Genomic DNA, 19,812 nt, shown 5'->3' with positions numbered 1-19,812 from the left:
TTCATACGCTGGATACAGAGAAGGACACCGCTGGCCTCAATATCATTACCAGTGTGTGTATGAAGCGATGTAGTGAAGGATACTCCATATCTTTATTTTCAATAATTCATTCAGATCACAGGAAGTAGCGTTCAACATGAAGGGTGGGGTCACCAAAATAAAAGGAAAAGACCTTTTCTAGTCACGCAGACAGTTTTGCTCTAAGATTTTTGCCTATATTAGCTGCAGGAGACCATTGACATTTACTGAATGCAAGCACTGTTACATAAATGTAACTATTTTTGTGTGTTTCTATGAATTTACGGCAAGTTTCAACTTCAACTTCTCCCTAAGTGCCTGTCTGAATACAGGTGTGCAAAGAGCACTCTTCCTGCACGACCACCCCAACAACATGAAGGGGAATAGAAATTTTATTTGTGATGCACCCAGCATTAAGAAATCAAGTTAAATAATTCAACAATGTTTTTTTTTCCAGAAGAAGTTTCCCCAATTATCCTCTATCTCGATGAGGACTTTTGTCTTTTCATGTTACACTGTTTTGTTTGGCCAACACGTTTCATCGCAGCGATTGAACAGGATTCTTTCTCTTTGTGGAGGACATGCTATTGAAGTGTTAAACATTTCCCACAGTGTTAAAAAACAAGACAAAAGATAATGTCTCAAAATAATAAGAAACCTTTAACAGAATGATGAGTTAGTATCTCAAAATAATAACTTTTACAAAATAGTGACTAAGAATCTAAAAAATAAGGAGAAACATTTATTTTGAGATACAAACTCTTTTTTTTAAGTTTCTAATTGTTTTGAAAAACTTGCTTGTTATTTTAAGTTACTAAGTCAATATTTTGCAGTAAGTAAGTCGTTAATGTAAGAGTTTCTCATAATTTTGAGCAACTTTGACATTATAATGACTCAACGAGATCTTTTTTGTTCCCAATCACACTGGCAGAAATAGGCTTCCATAGAGGATCCTGCAAACTGCTAATTTCAGTCTGAAAATGGACAAATAAGCTTATTTTGCCATCTGGATGGGACAAACTTTTACAGCATTTTAGAAATGTGTGGTCCTGTAATTTAGTGTAATGACATAGTGCATTATAAAAATTTAAAGTCAAAAATGGCCCAGCCTAACATAAGAAAATTGCAACTTTGCCAAAGCTCCACCACATTTGTGGCTACCCCCCATAATGTTTTACAGTATAACGTTAGTCTAATTACAGCTATACAACACAGTTATATCTACTATAGCATGGTGGCGTGTAGCCCATACTATTTGGGGTTTAATCACATGTCATACTGCCTTATAAACTGTATTGTAAAGTACAGTATGGGCTTGTGGCGTATATATTTCTTTATACCTGAATATGTTCCTGTCATTTCAGCAGGGTATACAATGTATGATAGCATTTATGTGTGCTGCCTGTGTTGCTAAAATTACACCCCCACTTGCCATGTTAACTCATTGTAAAACAAACTTCATCCAAACTTAACATGAACAAAATAAAACTCATCAAAATTGTCTTAGTCTTCCTAGTCAATCACCAACTCCGGTTTGGTTGAAATAAACCCTTAATTAATGAAATTACATGAAAAAATATGCGGTTTTTCCCACAGTCTGCTCTTGCTGGTCAGCTGTCTACAGTCCTATAACGCTCTCCCCACCACTCCCAGTCACCACCTTTTTCAGCTCAGCTGCAACCAACTTACTGCTCATCATCATTCATCATTGGCAAAATCATCTTCATAATGATCAAGTCAGAATAACTCGGTTTCCCACAGTTGCTAACACTAAGAAAGAACATTATAATTTCAGTTGTCATTTTTAAGTTGCAACAGCTTCACAAAAATAATTAAGTACAGCTTAATTTCCAGTAAACAAAACACTTAGACATAAAGTCAACATAAAATAATATTAGTTATTATTATTATAACTTTCCATTTTCAAGGCAATCGTTTTCCGAGATTATTTTATATAAAATCAACATGTCAGATTTTACAGTGTTGTCCGTGTTACTGACATTGCAGTTTTATTCAGTCACATTCCAGAAATGCACATTTCTTCAGCTGAATATCAACACAGTCGAGTACATTTCAAAATATAATGAAGCATTAAAAATAAACAGAAAAACAGTGATCGTAGTTTAACATGGTTATGATTTTGTATCGCAAAGCTATGAAAAACACACAGTGCTGCTTGCAAAATGAGGCAGAGAGACGGCTGCCTCTCCGTCCCCACAGTGACACAAAGTTTGATGTTCACTGTAAAAAAAGTTATTACCTCATCAACAAATAAGAAAACATAAAAGGTCTTAAACTATATACAGCAGGTTTTATGCAAAAAGTAAACCTTGTTTTTTATTTGCACTGCCTGCCTGTCACTGTCACTGTGTGTCACTGTAGCTGACAAAGCTGTCTGTAATCTGCTGCAGCAGGTAGGTGCTGTGATACACGTAATTCTTGGATCGGAAGAAGTAGGAGAAAAAGGAGAAAAACAGGTGACGCGAAAAAAGACAAAAAGACAAACACCAAAGGAGGGATTGTTTGTCAGGATGTCTGGGAAAAGGACGGACCAAAGTAAAGGACGGGTCATTCTCCTTTGTTTTACCTGCCCACACCAGAGAAACAACCTGTCATCAGAGCTGCCATCCATCTATGTTTGTAAGTGAGGAGCTGACGGTGTCTCCTGTCAGGAGGTCAAGGTGTTTCTGTATATGTGCTGGATGAGCATTTGTTCAGTGCGTCCATCCATCATCCCGTCAGACACAAACAGACTAAAGAGCACACGGAGGTTGTGAATAATATATGAAGCTCAGACGCTTTGATCCAAAGCGCCTCGCAGTATGATGAGTGTGTACATTTTTAGCATGTGTGGCTCCGGTGGGAACCGAGGCCAGTAAATCTTCACGCTCACAGCTACATGACGTACACACTCTGCAATCACAGACAAAACGCAAAGGAAATTCCAACTGTCTTCACTCTGTCAAAGTTTACGTGACTGTAACATATATCAGGACGTCCAGGTTTATTTAGACCGTCTGGTAACAGCACAGAGAGAAGGATTACAGGGCAGACACATTTTTCAAAAGGGAGATATTGTATCACATTTAGCTCATGATGTCATCGTCCAAGCATCTATAGCAACATCTTGTGATTGGCTACAACCCAGGCTGAGCAGGAGGAGAAAATGACAACTGCTCCATAGAAACATATTCCTCTAGTAAATAGTATGACATGTGGGCCATGGGCCAGGATCAGATATTGGCTGGTCTTTATCAAGACAGAATCTACGACTAAAAACATTCCTATTTCAGAGTAGGATATATTTCTGTCTACACTGACTGATTCCTCCAAGAGAGGGAATGTGACAGTGTAGACATTACGTGTCGAGGAAATGTGAAACTGAGGTAACCACAACGATTATATATGCAAAAATACGAGGCCAAATTAATAAATGGCTTATATGGCGTAATGATATTCACAGTAAACTATGTTTATGCAAACAAAGATCATAGGTCGTTTGACTGCATGAACTGATCCTACAGTATTTGCCAATCCAACAACGCCTAGAACAGTGTATTGTGACATGATCTGTGGGCTGATGCATTTCGCTCATCTTTCACTTTTAATCACATCATTCGTTAACTTAAAGGAGGTCTCTGCCATTTTTGGGGCATATGTATGATTGAGAGATTGTCTGCACATGGCTCTTAACATGGAGGCAGCCAGCAACTGATGGTGCTAACAGCGCGAACATTGCCAAAAACAGCAACAGTGCTAAACGAGCTAACTGTTAACCATAGAGTGTATATAAAGATGGACGATATGACAGCTCACCCAAAGTGAAGCCAAAACATCCAAATCACCCCCTGGTGGCTGGCTGCTATAAGGGTCATAAACCCTGTCCCGATGTCAGCAGATAGGAAATGGGCCAAACTGAAAACTCACAGCTGCGTGTGCCAGTCGGCGTGATCAATAGCGCTGCTCATGATTGGTCAGACGCAGTATGGGCAGGGCTCTATCCGGAATATTTTGGCTTCATTTTTCTACAGTGAGAGGAAGTGGAGACGCGATGTCCATCTTTATAGACAGTCATTGGTGTTAACCAGGGAGTGAACTGGATGATTGGTGCTACGCTTTCACGACACTGCCGTCCCAATATCAGCAGAAACTGTGCTATTAGTACAATTCAGTTTAGCTAGCTAGTGCATGGAGTGCACAAACAGGCACATGCGGCTGGACCGTCAACCACAATAACGAACAGAGAAGCTCAGATGAAAACACACAGAGGTAGCATGACTTCATTCTCTGCTCAGGACTCCACTATATCTTTACATGGCAAATAGTGGTTTTCTGCAATGCTCTGAATGTCAATGCTCATTTGAGTCCCTTTGTTGGGAGAACATTTAGTCATGTGATGTCTAACAGTGTGTCCAGTTTTATAACTCTGTTTAACTGATTTAAGAAATTTAATTTAACACACTTTATTAGATTTTATCTGCTAAAATTCAGTTGTGACATCTTTTGTCAGAATTAATCAGGTGACCAGTTAGGAGGACATAAAAGTATTCAAATACAAGACCTTGCTGGGCACATTATCTTTATGAAGCACTGAAAAGAGCTATTATATCGCAATAAAGAGCTTTCAAAGTTTGATTCTTCGTCCTGACACAATCATCAAGTTCCACTGCAAAAAAAGAATGAGGTTGTAAAGACACTGGTGTCTACCAAAAGCACCAGCCAAAGGTCAGTCACATAAAAAGTCACAGTTCTTGTCAAAACTGTGAGCTAACAATAAGCTTATTATCATGAAGCATAAAGCATTAAGCCATCTCCTGGCAGCTCCTAAAAGCTTAGACGCCTTTGGAGCTCTTGGAAATATTGGCAGAGATATGAGTCATTTCCAGGTTAACAGAGTTTTCGATAAATTGCCTAGGACTAAGTACATGTTGCTCTGATATTTTTCAGTTACTACTGATTTCCTCCTCTGAGACACTTAATAAATCTGGGCCCAGATCTAAAGGCCCAAACCACCTGTGACTAAAAACCGAAAGGTTTGCACTGCAGGAAGAATTAAAAGAATGTGTGAGGAACACAGATGGGAATGTGCCGGCCTAATGGCTCCTATGCTGCTGCGTCTCCCTCACCGGCTTCCTGCTGAGGTCAGTGTTTCCAGCAGAAGATGGGAAATACTTCTTTGAGGTCTGATTAGGACGCTCCATCAATAACCATTACAGTAGACAGCCAATGAAAATGGGCTACCTGGCACACAAAGACCCACTTCAAATTCTCTTTTTGGCTTCCAACTCCAACTGTTATCTCGGCACCTCTGTCCTTTGTCTTACCTCCGCTGACCATATCATTGTCTTCATTACATTAAAACCATCTCACCATCGATACAGTAGGGACCTCAAAGCTAAGACACACACACTCTTGGCTATTTAGCTCAAGGAGTTCTTGATGACTTTCAGTGTCTTGTTTATTGCGATTCAAGGACTCAAAGTGTTACTGTAAGTCATGTCCGTAGGCCTCACCTTGCAAAGTCATTTCTTTGGAAAGTGCCGCTCTGACAAAGCAAACCTCCAGCGTCCTGAGGCACGCTAAGAAATTACGATGCTTTACTTTGATCAACAAGAAAATACCTTCTTTTTTTTTTTCTAAATCCACAAATTCTGAAGAATCGAAGCCTCTGGGAGCCCTGATAAATAATTTATGAGTTAATGAGCTGATGAATGAACTTCTTGTAACACTGGATGATGAAATTCTCTTGGTTCATTTCATACCCCGAATGTTTGAGGTCAAGCTTTAAAAAGACGCGAGTTTGACTCACACAGGATTAGCATTTTCATAGGAGCTCTGTCTTGATCAAAGTACAGTAATATCTTAATGAGCACTGGATTCTTTAACAGACAGATTGAATTTACTGTAGGTCCAGTGTGAATAGAGCTGTTCTCCGTCTGTTTCTGTGCCTATCTTTGACTCCTTCACCATGTCCTACAAGTTGAGGGATTATTTTGGGGCTTGAGGGAGTCAGGATGTCTAGAAGGGCAGTAGGATACCGACATCTACACCTCTGCCGTCCTCAGCTCCTATGGATGACTGCTGGACATTTGATTCCAACCCACTGCCCTGTTAATATATTTCAGTGACATGGCGGCGGACGATCCTCAGAGTGACACAACCTGCTAACATGTACTTATTATAGTTTCAGATCTGCCCGGCAACAAGTGGGCCGGTCTTCTAGACGCCCTTGAGGGGTGAAGGTAAACACCAGGATATTCACTGGGGGATTAGAGTTAGTATGCACTTGTTGTGTTTTTGTCATGGACCTGGGAAAAACAAGCAGTTAAAAGCATCCAACCTTTAACTTTTTAATGACAGATTGTTGTTCAAGGAAAATTGCCACCAATTTGTTGCTTCCAGCATCTAAAAGGTGAAGATTTCCTGTTTTAGTGCCTCCACTAAATACAGAAGTAAACTGAATGACTAAGGTTGGATTGCACCAGCAAAGACTGACTTTAAAACCTGATCAAATCATGGTTTAAGTTTAAATTCTGTTGCACCAAACTGAACGGTACGAACCATCTCAGTACACTGAGTGATGGGCCCAAATTATTGCTTACAGTGTTTCAAATTAGGGGTTGACCGATATTGGTTTGTCAGGGCCAATACCAATACTGATTATAAAGTAGTTAATGGGACTAATAATTGACATTTGGAACCGATATGCATTTAAAATAAAAATGAAAATCTTCCTGCCAATATTTAGAATTTAGAATATAACAAACTCCAACAAAAAAAACTTTGTTTAAATGCCTTTGGCAAATGTTTAATCAAAACTGAGACTTTCAACATCATATACAGTAAGTTCCCAGCAACTTTTTTTATAAAGTCAATGAAACTTTTAAATAAAAAGTGAATGAATAAAAATAGCTCCCTGAGGTTTTACAAAGTAATAGTTCCTCCCATTCTTTTCATTTTTTTTATTAATTAATCTTGTCGGCGATCATTAAAATAAAATACAGATAAAAATAATCAGCAAAATATTGGCCCCGATAATCAGCCAAGCCAAAAATCTGTTTTATTTTATTTTATTTTATTTTTTCAAGGAAGGAAAGGGGCTGGCTGGGATGTGTAGGTAGCTGTAACCTCCAACTCACCCATAAGCATCTTTTAGACACTCTAAACCAATACTGCCATGAATTATACATCGCTGCATGACTCATCATCAGCTCGCCAAGCTAATGGCAACGAAAAAGACCAAATCCTTTGAACTGCAGTGTGTGAAATGCACAGCCAGACAGTGACAAAGACAGATGTAGCTTTCCACCATCTCCTCCTACATGTATTCTCCATTGTAAAAGCCTGAATAATATAAAGAAAGAGAAAAGAACATGATGAACTGGGGAGGAAAATCAAGGGGGAAACGAGGAAAGAAGCACAGGAGGAGGCAGCTGCGCACAAATATGCCCCATCAGCTTCTCCGCTGAACGGATTCTCCGATCATTCACAACTGGCTCGATAAATAGTGAAAAGGCTCATTTTTGTTGACACTAAATTATAAGGGACAGCGGCAGATCATTTCAAAAGGAGAGGAAGGGGCATGCCACTGGTATATAATTCATCATCAGAGCTGACAGCATATTTCATACAGATATTTTATCCGTCAGAGCATTTTTGCTGCCTGCATCAAACTTCTAGAGATCTCAACAAATACACAATTATGGTTAGTGGCATGACATGAATGTAGAAATGTTGGTTTTGTTATGACTTCTTCCAGTTCAATTTGGAGTTTTATGGATAGAAAATTACCAAGTCTGGGATTTGATCATTCTTCAGTGTTGTTACTTGCTTTTCAAATACAGACAACAACTGCCCGAACACACAACTCATGGTTGTTTACATCTGTTCAGCTCAAAACATGACAGAAGTGTCAGAAGATGGCTCAATAATCATTTTTCTAACCCAGGACTGAATGCTCAAGACACGTTAAGGTCTCACTGTGGAAAATGAGATGGAAGCATTTTAGATGCAACATCCGAATAAAGACAAAGAAGCAATTTTACTAGAACATGCGATCAGTCTCGATGATTTCCAATACCTGTCCTGGCTTTTACAGATCCCCATGTAAGCTTGGTAATATGGCTACTTTAGTCACTGGCGAGACGTGAAGATATTCAATCCCAAAAGATGGACAACTGAGTTGTGGGAAAGCAATGTCAAGTTCTGAGTGTTTTTGTGTTGGAACAGTTTTGGGTCATTTATTATTATTCCGTATTCAAGACATAATGAGAAACCTTTTGTCTCACTTAGTGGCGAATATTAGTCTACTGCAGATATATTAGTATCTGTGTGAATTCCTGCAGATAAGAAGCAGGAAATTGTAGAGAGAAAAGCCAAACCAGGTTTGAGGTAATGTCGAATCTGTGTCTCCATTACATGGTTTGCTCATAAAAGATGATTAATTTCTCTAACACCTCACCTACCACTTTTCTGTCTTTATACTTTTGGCTTTTGCACAGAAAGCTGACAACCGCATTCTGCTGTGTTTTTTGCATCCTCAAATCTATTGTTGTCCATGTAAATGCTCAGAGGGCATGCTCCAAAGCAAGAGTAATGCTTTTGCAGCAAGCAAGAGTTCTTAAATGTCCATTTTTCAGGGTGTGATCGCTGCGTCCTGAAATAAACAAACTTCAATTTTTGGAACGCAGCACACTGCATGTGCAACAACAAAATACCGCGAGCAGATATCTTTCCTTTAATCCGTAAATATCAGTCTGTGTTAAATAAGGAAGAGAAGTTGATCATTTTAGTGCCACCTAGTAGGCTTGGGCGTTATCACGCTATTGAGGTATACCCGGGTATTTCAAAATCCCGCAGCTATGTTTTTCAATACTGTCATAAATACAGACGCTCCTCTTTCTATTAAATTCATTGTATGTAGTGCACAGCACAAACCACCAGACACAGCAACACTTAGTGGTGGAGGGATAAGTTACAGGAATGTAAACAGCCAGCAACAGGGGAAATAACATCATGTTTTTCACATCTAACTTGGTGAATAAAAGATTTATTTCGACCAACCAGAGCTGGTGATTGTTAGAACAGTGGACTCAAACACTAAATAACTAGCAAGAGTAACCAAGACGGTTATGGATAGGCAAAAATGCATAGTTTGAGCAACAGCCTTAGAGCCAGCAACAATCCTGAGCTGGGAGATCTTGGCACAGGCAAGATCGAGTAAAGTTTATCATAGTTCATTTACTCATACTGCCCACACTGTTAGGATACAAAGCTGGTTGAAAAGCAGCAAAGACCCCCTTTCATAACCAATTCCTGGAGGAAGATCAATACAGAACTCTTCAGAACTTTCTAGAGAGTAGGCTATGATATGGTGCTGGTTAGAGTCACTTGGCAACATCAGGCGCAACCTGCCTCCAGGCCCCATGAAAGTGCCACAAGTAACCTGCGCCCAAACTCGTGTTTTCTAGGCAGTAAAAGTGTGTATGAGCCGCAATGCTTTCTGCAAAGCTTCACTTCCTCCACTGGGGAAAGAACTGTTACACAGCACAACAGCAGACCTCTTTAAATCAGAGATGTAAGCAGCTATTGTGAGGTCTGGAACCAGGCTGGTGCTTACCCATGGCATGCTACAATACATACTTAAACTTGCTCGTGTTTTTTTAATGTTTGGGATTTCTTGGTCATGTTTATTCATCAGAATTAGAAAAGCTCTTATGTCGCTCCAATAGCGGCTTATACTTTTGTTTATTGGCATTTGTATAACTTCAGCATACACTTTAGTACCCTGCCAAAGAAATCCACACACACACTATTGACACACTACACACCAAGATACATTCATGCTGTGTCTCACTTGCACAATTAAACTTAAACCTCTCTCCCAAAGATCAGGAGACCATGGCAACTGTGGGCAGTCCTCCCTCCAGCCTCTTCACACTGTTGCTACATGACAACTGGAGCGCAGCTTAACCAATGAAATGACAGAATTGCTCTGTAGCCAATGACAGGAAGTCTCTATGGAGGCCTTGCTTCCGGCTAAAATGTGTCTGAGGCTCGTGGGACAGAACTGCTAAACGCTGAAACACGAACTGGCACACACACACATGGATGTTTCACACACTTAATTACTTGTACAAGAAAGCAGCGGTGGAATACATTTATGTGTGATGTTTAATTTAACTGCATGAAACTGAGTAGGGATGAACTCAGTCTACACTTTTCTCTCCTGACTGACTGTTTGGGTAATGAAAGATAAGTTCTTTTTATTTTTACAACTTCAAGTATGTATATCTAACTTTAGCAAGTAACACAAACAACCTTAACTACAGGCAAAGATGGTCATATTCCAACATTATGTGGGCTAAAATATCTAGTATGTTCTTTCACTATTATACAATATTACATATTATCAGATCAGTCACATCCTGATTCCTAGAATAAAGTGTTGGGCATCAGTAAAAGCACCAAAACCAAGCGGCAACCTTCAGGGCTAAAAATGAAGCAAATGCAAAAGTGCCAAAAACTGCAGTTCCTCTTATGACCACTTGGGGCTGGCTCCAAAACTGAGTCAATCTCCATAGACCCTCATGTAAAAATGCCCAGTTTGACATTATAAATAAATATGTTTACAGCCTCAAGCTTTGATGGTTTTGGCCTTTTATATAACTCGCTTATTTACATTTTATTCAGGCTTAAAGTTAAACATAATTAAGGGCGTGGACACTTTGAGTGACAGCTGGGTGTACAGTTGTGTTGACAAAATGCTATACCACAGTAACCATGTTGTAACTCCAGATTTACAGAGTATAAGTGTAGCCATAGCTATCATTATTTGTGTTTTCAGTTCATGAAAGGTAATTGTAACATTTTGTTTGCAAAAATCTGGGATGGCAACAGCGAAAAGCTGAACTTGAGGCTGCAAAACTGGAGTCTGCAAACCAGTGGCTGATGTAACAGCGCTATGTCCGTTAGTTCTTATGCAGCCTTTGACCAAAACCATTTCAGTAACCAGATTGGTGCATCATTGATAACTGATATTTTATACATTGCTGTTGTATGTGGGGTTGCAATCATCTTCATAATCAATTAATGTGTCAATTAATGATGTAGTTTGAAAGTCAGAAAATGTCGAAAAATGCCTTTCAGTTTTTCATACCTATGTATTCAAATCACTGTGTGATTAGGTCCAAAACCCCAAAGACTTAAATAACTTAATTAAAAAAAATCCTCATGTTTATAAGGAACCAGAGAATGTTGATGAGGAAATATTCACTAATTGACTAATAATTTCAGCAGCCATTTTACCCAAACAAACCTATACTGCAGTTCAGTCCTGTGGATTCTGATGTCGTTCAGAAGACAAAGACAGACACGAGAGTTGCCTTCAGGAACAAACAGTTCTGCTCTACTCACTCCTCAGGATGATTTGAGCACGGCTGATCTTCTGTCGATCCTGGGGGAATCGGTGAACTCTAGCTGCAGCAGGCATGTCTGCGGATACCTCAGTGATGGGGCCTTAGGGGGTCGTTGCTTTATCAAGCCACTAGCAGCAGCAGTCGGAAAATATCGAAAGAAACTGGTGACCTCTGAGCTTTCCTTTCCTCTCACTTACTTTTTCACTTTCTCACAACTTTCTTATTAACTCTTTCTGCTCACTTCTTTGCCTTCCCTTTCTGATGTCTTTCCAAGCCTTGCTCTCTTTACTAGTATGTCTGTCTCTTCCAATGTCTGCGTCGCTGTCTGCTGTGTTCCAGCTGTGCTGCAAGTGTGTAGTCTACCACTTTGCCAACCGGGGGGGGGGGGTCTGCTGCCAGAGACCATGAGCTCATCAAGAAAAAGAAAAGTGGGGCAGGTGGACAGATGGAGGGGTCACGCGCTGTCACGATCCGCTGAGCACAAACACATGCCAGACTGATGTGGCGCTCTGTCGGAGGGGCCGCCGTACCCCGAAATGTTTACATCATCCTGACCTGCAAAAACAAACCAGTCGTGCCCGGGGGACGTCGGCTGTTTCTATGGGACGGGGATGAAGTGTCCCTCTGTGTGTCTCTGCCTCTCTCAGGTTTCAGCCCCCGCCTCCCCACAAAGCGTTCACATGACGGGGAGCCACGGGGAGCACTGTTGGCAGGGGCCATAAAAACTGAAAATAAGTTAACTTTCACATGTCTCCGTGGAGACAAGCTACTGCCAAGTCTAAAAGTGCTGCTGACACAATAATTCATCGATATTTATGATCTAATAATAACCTATAGCTAATGATGTAATAGTTTAAATGAGATCATTCTATTTTTTGAGTGTTTTTACTTTTCATATTTTACTTTCAACATAGTGATATTTATGTTTTCACTTGCTGAAAGCAAAGAATCCAGCACTGGGCTCTATTTCTACTTACTGCTCATGTTAAATACTGTAATCTTGTAAAATTTTGACAAGTTCATCATTTTCTTTTAAACCACAGTTAGTGTACATAACTAATAAGATAAACTTCCTGTTTCTAAAAAGCACCCAGAAACCCTGACTGAGATATTTTTGTTTAAACCTAGAACGTGGCTTATAATTTCACTTTATCAGGTGCCATTTCTTAAGGTGTCAACGCTGGTTTATATATAATTTCAAAATCATGATTTTCATTTTTATCTGATGTTGCAAAAAAAAATATTCAGCCCCAAATAGAATCTGATCTTACTGATTGCTTGTCAAAAAAACCACAGAAAAGGCCAGTAAGAGAAATGTCGTCTGACTCGCTTCACTACTGCAGAATTACAGCTATTCAATATCTTGTTTAGTCAATCAACAGGAAATTAAATAACAATTTCAAAAATCAATCCATAATCTCAGATGTGTACAGTATCATGCAAAAATAGCCAAATGTTCTCTGGTTCTTTGGTTTCCTTGTTTTATATAATTGTAAAGAGTTTGTCAGGGAAACATTTAAGAAAAATAATAATAACAAAGAAAACAATAATTAAAGAAAAAAACTAAAGGATTTGGGTCATTAGAGAGAAAATTCTGGACTGGAGCCCCAGAGGCCCCCCTTTCACTCTTCCTCCTGAAACTGACCAAAACAGTCCAACAAAAAAAAAAAAAGAGGCACATAGAGAAAAATATGCATAAAAGCAGGCCTAAATATTCAGCTGTGGGGGTGCTGAACTTCATCCAATCCCACCGACTGATGAGGCCGATGATCATGCTGCTGCTCACGCTCCTCCTGTAGCTGTTTTAACAGAGTGCTTTTATAAGCGGCGAGCGCTCACACACATCTAATACAACGGCACAGGTCAGGCCAGGACAGCGTTGTTTTTCTGACCCTTTATTCAACAAGGTTCAAAGAGGGGGACACACAGGACACAGTGTTATCGTCCTGGAACATGAAACTTCATAAACAAATCTTTCCAAAACTTGTTTCCATTCAGAGAATCTTAGAGATATTTGTCACATTTATATCCATCCATCAGTGTGTACCCTTCACCTCGTTGTCACCCCCCCCCCCCCGTCCTGACCTGGCAGGAGAGGATTATTGGCCAGACCACAACAGAGACAGACGCCCAGCGGCCTGTGACCCGTCCCTCCCTCTCCTGAACCCGGCCATCCATCCCGCTCTACTTTCGCCTTTTTAGGAGAAAAGAGAAACACGGATAAACACAATGTGAGCGACTGGACCTGCACTCGACTGTGTGTGAGCTCACAGTTTTTTCACTCGGAGTCAGAGGAAGAGACTCTGCTGTCCTTCTGACTCAACACTAACGATAAAGTCAAGATGCAGGCTGTTTCACTGACGTAAGGCCAGGTGATGAAATTGTGTGGTGTGTGTGCACACACCTACTGTAAACAGACACAAAGCTATGTGTGTGTGTCATGATTTTAATAGCCCTATTAGATGCACACACGTAAATACACACGTCGCCACGTCCACTCGCTTCTGTAAGATGGAAACTATTCTGTGCTTTGTTCAATAGCTTACTCACACATTCCTTCATGGCTTAGAAGAGCAGACGCGCGCACACACACACACACACACACACACACACACACACACACACACACACACACACACACACACACACAGAGACACACACACACACACACACACTCTTGACTCAACAAAGCGGAGATAGATCACAGAAAAGGATGGACCCCCAACCATTTTCTAAATCACAATATAAATAAAGTGATTCACACTGGGAACTGGTTCTGTACTTTTAGTATGGTGTCAGACTGCATAAAAAAGCATCAAAATAGAGATGGTTTATCAAAAAAAGTGCCAGTGGAGGATCCCCACACAGCCCCGACAAGAGGTCCAAACTAAGCACCTAATATCCTAAAATCCTAGAGACGTCCATTCCAGGAATAAATCGCATCGGTCTCATTTATCAGAGCAACTCTTTGTTGTAACCGTAACTGTGTCAGTACGTGTCTGCCCCGCGCTGCTTCTTTACATCATCTCCACACACAATAAAAATGTGCCCTCTAACCTCACATACACATGATTTTCACAGCCGGTGACAGTCGCCCACTGCATCACTGAGCATGGAGCTACATGAATCAGATGGAAGCACAGGAGGTGCAGCAGCACCCTGTGGTGGCTGGAGGACGGGTCAGCGGAGCCATGTTCTCACTGTACATTTCTGCACATAAATTAGAATTACCGTCTCGTAGTTGTGTGCCTTTGCCAGCCAGTCAAGTTAAGATGTTCATCCATATGTCTCATCTCATATGTATGTGCACATGCTTTGGCTTTATTAAATGTTGTGGCAATTCTTTTTTTGTTTCATTTGGAACCTAACACTTGAAATGTTGTAAAACAGGACGATGAATGGGAAAGTGATTTCTCAAGTACAGCTTGAAAAAGTAAAAGATGTTGTTTAGATTTAAACGTCTCCTCATCTCCTTTCCACTCTCCATTACAGCAGATACCAGTCTTATAAATATGTGAAGGCTGCTCAGTGTGCTCTCAGGCCCAGAATAAAAGCACCCACAGGCCACCAGCACAACATAAATCACAGTGAAGATTCTGTAAATGTTCCAGCAGCTGCAAAGATGATGCTCCATTGAAGAGCTGGCTCGGAGAATTTCTGCCATTACTGAGCAGTTTGTCTCGTTCCATTTAAGCGTCCTCACTGTGGATTGTTACCTGAGGATTTACATCTCCATTGATTATCGACCTGGACCTGAGGAGTGTGAACACTGGATCAGGTCACTAATATTTACAGGTACTCTAAAGCACTTCAGATAAAAGCTTTAGATAGCGCCTTTACAGCACCACGTCATAAATCAACACTTGCTTATTTGCTTGCGAGAGAACCACAAAACAAGTCAAACAGATGGCAGCTTTTTTTTCTTCCTAACATGCTAATGTAATACAGTAAAGATGTTGGCACTGAGCCAGAAAGGTCACAGTTAAGGCATGAAGCAGATTATTAAAAGCTTCCGCTAAATCATTCGCATTGGCGCATATCAGCACATGCAACGAAAGAGCGATCCGGCTCAGATGCTGTCATGTGGCAGGAGTGAGTGATGGAGGGGAGGATTGTCAGGTCCACAGATGACTACGGCTGAAATAGGCGCCACCGAGAGCAGCTGTCAGGACAGAAATACAGTAGCGAAACAGTGGGAGTGAAAGGGGAAACCCTGTCGCCTTCCCGTGGCTTCTGTATGCAGCTCACTGCGCCGCTGAACGAGGGGAAGGAGGGAGGGAAGGAAAGCGGGGTGTGAGGAGCATTAGTGGCAGAGAGGGAGTCGGGGGAGATCAGGCGAGGTAAAAAAATGGAAATGCCGCTGAAGAGGGAAGAGAAGAGCTAGAGATGAGGGAGCAAGAAGTGAGAAAATAATAAGAGTGGAGGAAAGTGCCTGAGGCGGTGCTGTTTGCTAGTAAGACTCTTCTCTGCCTAACAAACACCATAGTATGAGACTGTGGATCTATCACTGATTACACATTCAGGTCACACTCTATAGGAGCCACAGCATCCCCAATACACAACGATTCATCTGTGGTTAGGCAGGACAGGGGTGTGTCTGATATCTCACAGTCTGATACCATCATGATACATGGGTGCCAATTTGTTAGAATTGTGATTTTTTTAAGTATTGCAATTTTATAATATGATTTACTGTGATTTTTGCATACTTTTTAACACGAAAACATGGTGAAAAAGTTGCGACATACACTTCTAGAGTTTCTATGATTATATATGAGTCATATTTCCAAAAACAACACACATCTCATGTAACTGAGTTGGGTAGTTAAATCACAAAATGAACTGAATTGATTCACAGAGAAAAATAATTTAATAAACCACTCTGCCTTCCTCAGACACGTAAGCATGTGATGCATATTCTGTTATTTCAAGAATTCAGGTAATGTCTACGATATGACATATCCTTTATGTCATGCATTTTATATTATTAGTGTGTCTTTCTGCCAGATACACTCACAGTGTGTCCAGTGTCAACAGCCCAGTTTGTTAATATTGGAGCCCAAAGGTAGCTGCCAGCTTGCTCTACTGTTATTGGAGCACAGAGCCAAAGGGGGCGGGACTTAGGAAGGGCTATTTCTCCATTGAGCTTTTTTTTGAACAGTATATATGGATAAAGTTCCCTTTTAACTGAGTTTCTCCTTTTGTAACTCTGATACTCTGCCATCTCTTGTCCTCTCACACACAAACATACCACACACACCTCGTAGCACCATTAGCATAATGAGGCGCATCCCTATCAGGTTAATTAGCGGATGGGATTAGAGTGTGATGAGAGGCATGGCTCAGGGAGGGAGGAGGGGATGCACTCTGGAGTGGAGGGTGTGCGGCACAGCAGGTCATGCAGAGCAGCATCTGGATGCTGAGATCACATAAATACAAAGAGGGTGCAATTAAAACCTCTGCTTTGTCTTTGTTAGGAGAGGAAAACAAAAAAAAAAAAGAGAGAAGGAGAGGAATCGGCTGCAAGTTCTGCCTCAAACATGGAAGCTGCAGATTAGTCTTCGCTTTGGGAGTCTGAATCTGAGCGCAAACACTCATCTGGGTAACAATGCTCTCCCTCCCCTCCTCCCCCTCCCATCCCTTCCGGCAGCTGAAGATAAATGAAGATGCACAGCCAGAGGATGGAGCTACGTAATGAATACCAAGGTCGTGTTGTGCCACTGGAGTTACAGCCTGCAAATATTTGAGGCCGGATTCGATGGCGCTTAGTGAACGTGCATGTGTCGAGCTTACTGACGTTCCCTCTTTTATGCTCAGATCTACACAGGATTTATAAATGATCTCTGACTGGCAGATGTGAGCACAGATCATGCTCAATGATACTCATAAACAAATCATCCCATTAACTGACGCTGTTGCCACGAGCCGTCGATCATTAACTGCCTGCTGGGCTCTCAGGCTGTCGGCTCTGACACAAAGTTTGAATCAAGTCAAGTGACTACAGTCCTCAGTCTCTGCGGTGAGCTTCCTGTGATTAACTCAGAGATGTCACTGAAAATATTTCACCACATAAAAATGGTTTTATTGTTGACAGATGTCTTTAGTTATCCTGCATCTTTCGAATAATGTTCCCAGCCACTGCAGTACAGCTTCCCTCGTGTATTACAGCTTCTATATTACTAGATTCATGTAAATCTCTCAGACCTTCAGAATAAAAGCCCTCATGTGTTGGTCACAATAATGAAAAGGACAACTGACATATCTTGTTTTTATATCTCCGTGTTTAAATGTTTCTTGAGACTGGCTTGTTTTGTCACCCCAAAAAACACATGGACTTTCAAGTAAATTTCACAACGTGGACTGGTGCTCAGTTCAGCAGTGAATTGTGCACCGCCTGTCAGGAACTACTACCTGTTATACTGTTTGTCCATTTATAACAAACACAGTATTATGTAAATCACACTGTCCTGTTTCTTATTACAAACAGCGATAGTAGAAAGATAGAGCTCTGTGACACTTTGAAAGGCAGCTCAACTAAAGTCCTGCGGTCTGTCTGAACCTGGCATCTCCAAATAACTCAATGGCTGGCTTTCAGGGGGTTTTGTTGTGCTCCTGCTCCCTGTCTGAAACTGTCATTCCAACCCAAATGTGTTTTTTTGGTAACAACATTTGGGAACACAAAACAGCAGCCGGTAGTCCTACCTGCATCCTGGGAGTTGAGCACCTCCAGGGCGTGCATCATGGCACTGGCGAATACATTGGCGTCCTCCTTGCTGCCAAAGTTGAGGCCATAGACCTGCCGGGCGTCGCGCCACTGGTGGAAGGTCTGCGTGGCCTGGTTGTACTTCAGCCCCTTAGGAATGGCACAGTTTATCACCACCTGGAGATGTCCATGATGAACAAGGAGGGGGGGGCAACAACATTTTTTAGATTAGTAATGATTAATGAGAAACTGTTCAAAATACTTTATCTACAGAGAGGCCAAGAACAACAGGCTCTCAGGAGTCCTGTAAAGCTGTTTTTGAAGTGTTGAGAGCTTAAACTGACAGGAAATAGCCTTGTGGAAAAGATTAGGAAAACTGAAACCTGACAGCATGTTTCAAGGCTGAACTGAGATTTATGGCTTAGTAGCTCAAATAGAGACACAAAAACAGGGAGAGAAAATATCGCGGTGTCACTGCGTCAATCACTTTTTCCTGTCAGTGGTGACACTACACCTGCTGCCAAGCTCAGGAGCCGACAGAAGATGATTCACAACAAACTCACACACTCCCTGATATTGTCCCTCTAAAAAGCCCGATCTTATTAAACACAGGGTAACAACGCCGAGACTCTGTAGCCATTATGTGGTAAAAGGTCAGTTTCACCTGCTCGTAAAGTGACTTTATGATCCCGTCACTCTGTGTTTAAGGTGCTTTTGGTGCTAATATCGGGGGGGGGGGGTGTTTAGCGTCCTGGGCAAACAGCCAAGCAGAAAGCTACTCATCTCTCAGTTATTGAGACGGAGAACCAGAGGGACAACAGCAGATTCTCCTCTCTCCACTTCCTCCAGACACACGATGTGAAGAGCAGGATCTTTAATCTGCATCATAATCAGCTAATGAATCGTTGGGATGATGTAAAAACACTTCATCTGATACAGCTGAAATACCCTGAAAGATTGTGTAAAGTGGATTAAATTCATAATCACTGTGTCATCTCATGTCCAGACTAATAAGAGGCTGAATCTAAAACATTTCCCTGCAGGGACCCTGTGGTCCAACGCTTATCTTTACGGGGCCCCGTGGTTAGTTAAGATTTCGGAAACCCTGTAATGAAAGAGATTAACCCTTTGAAACCTGGATCGACATCACTTTCCTTGTGCTGCGTTCAATTGCCTTTCACAAGTATTTAAACCTTTGAACTGATCGAGCATATTGATTTGATTTGCTTTTGAAAAAAGTAATGAGCAACTTGACAAGAAACGAAATTAGTAGAGTAGAGTTGAGTATTTTTTTTTCAGTTTGTTTTCTTGTTTTTGTTTTGTTTGTTGTTTGAATGTTGGCTTCATTTTTTTTGCTTCCTTTTGCTAATTTCAAGTTAATTTTCTTGTATTTTTTACAAATTTTTTGTGGGTCATTTTTTCGTAAGTTGCTCATTGCATTCTTCCCATGTTTTGAAAGAAATCAAGCAAATTCCCCCAGGTTTCAATGGGTTAAACTGCCTTCAAAAAGGTAATATTCTCTCCTGAGCTCAATATTTCTTTAGCCAATAAACATCTCTTCTTGCACTAAAACCCGGAACCAATCGGCTAGTTTATAGAACGAGGTCTAGCGCTGATGCCGGCAAAATTTATTTGAACCCAGCAAGAAATAATCTAGCATCAATTTCTGTGCTT

The 19,812-nt window shown here is 41.0% G+C and overlaps 1 protein-coding gene across 1 annotated transcript in view; it reads right to left on the bottom strand.

The window, feature by feature from the left end:
- Window positions 1-19,812, bottom strand: part of enah (ENAH actin regulator) — a 92,519-nt gene that overhangs the window by 50,065 nt on the left and 22,642 nt on the right. The window contains 1 exon segment of the mRNA XM_042503720.1: window positions 18,138-18,315. Within this exon segment, the coding sequence (XP_042359654.1) occupies window positions 18,138-18,315 (178 nt within the window).

Source organism: Plectropomus leopardus, chromosome 16 (assembly GCF_008729295.1).
Source record: "Plectropomus leopardus isolate mb chromosome 16, YSFRI_Pleo_2.0, whole genome shotgun sequence".
Lineage (NCBI taxonomy): Eukaryota > Metazoa > Chordata > Actinopteri > Perciformes > Serranidae > Plectropomus > Plectropomus leopardus.
The sequence above is the reverse complement of the archived record's forward strand: the minus strand, read 5'-3'. Positions and strand labels throughout refer to the sequence as shown.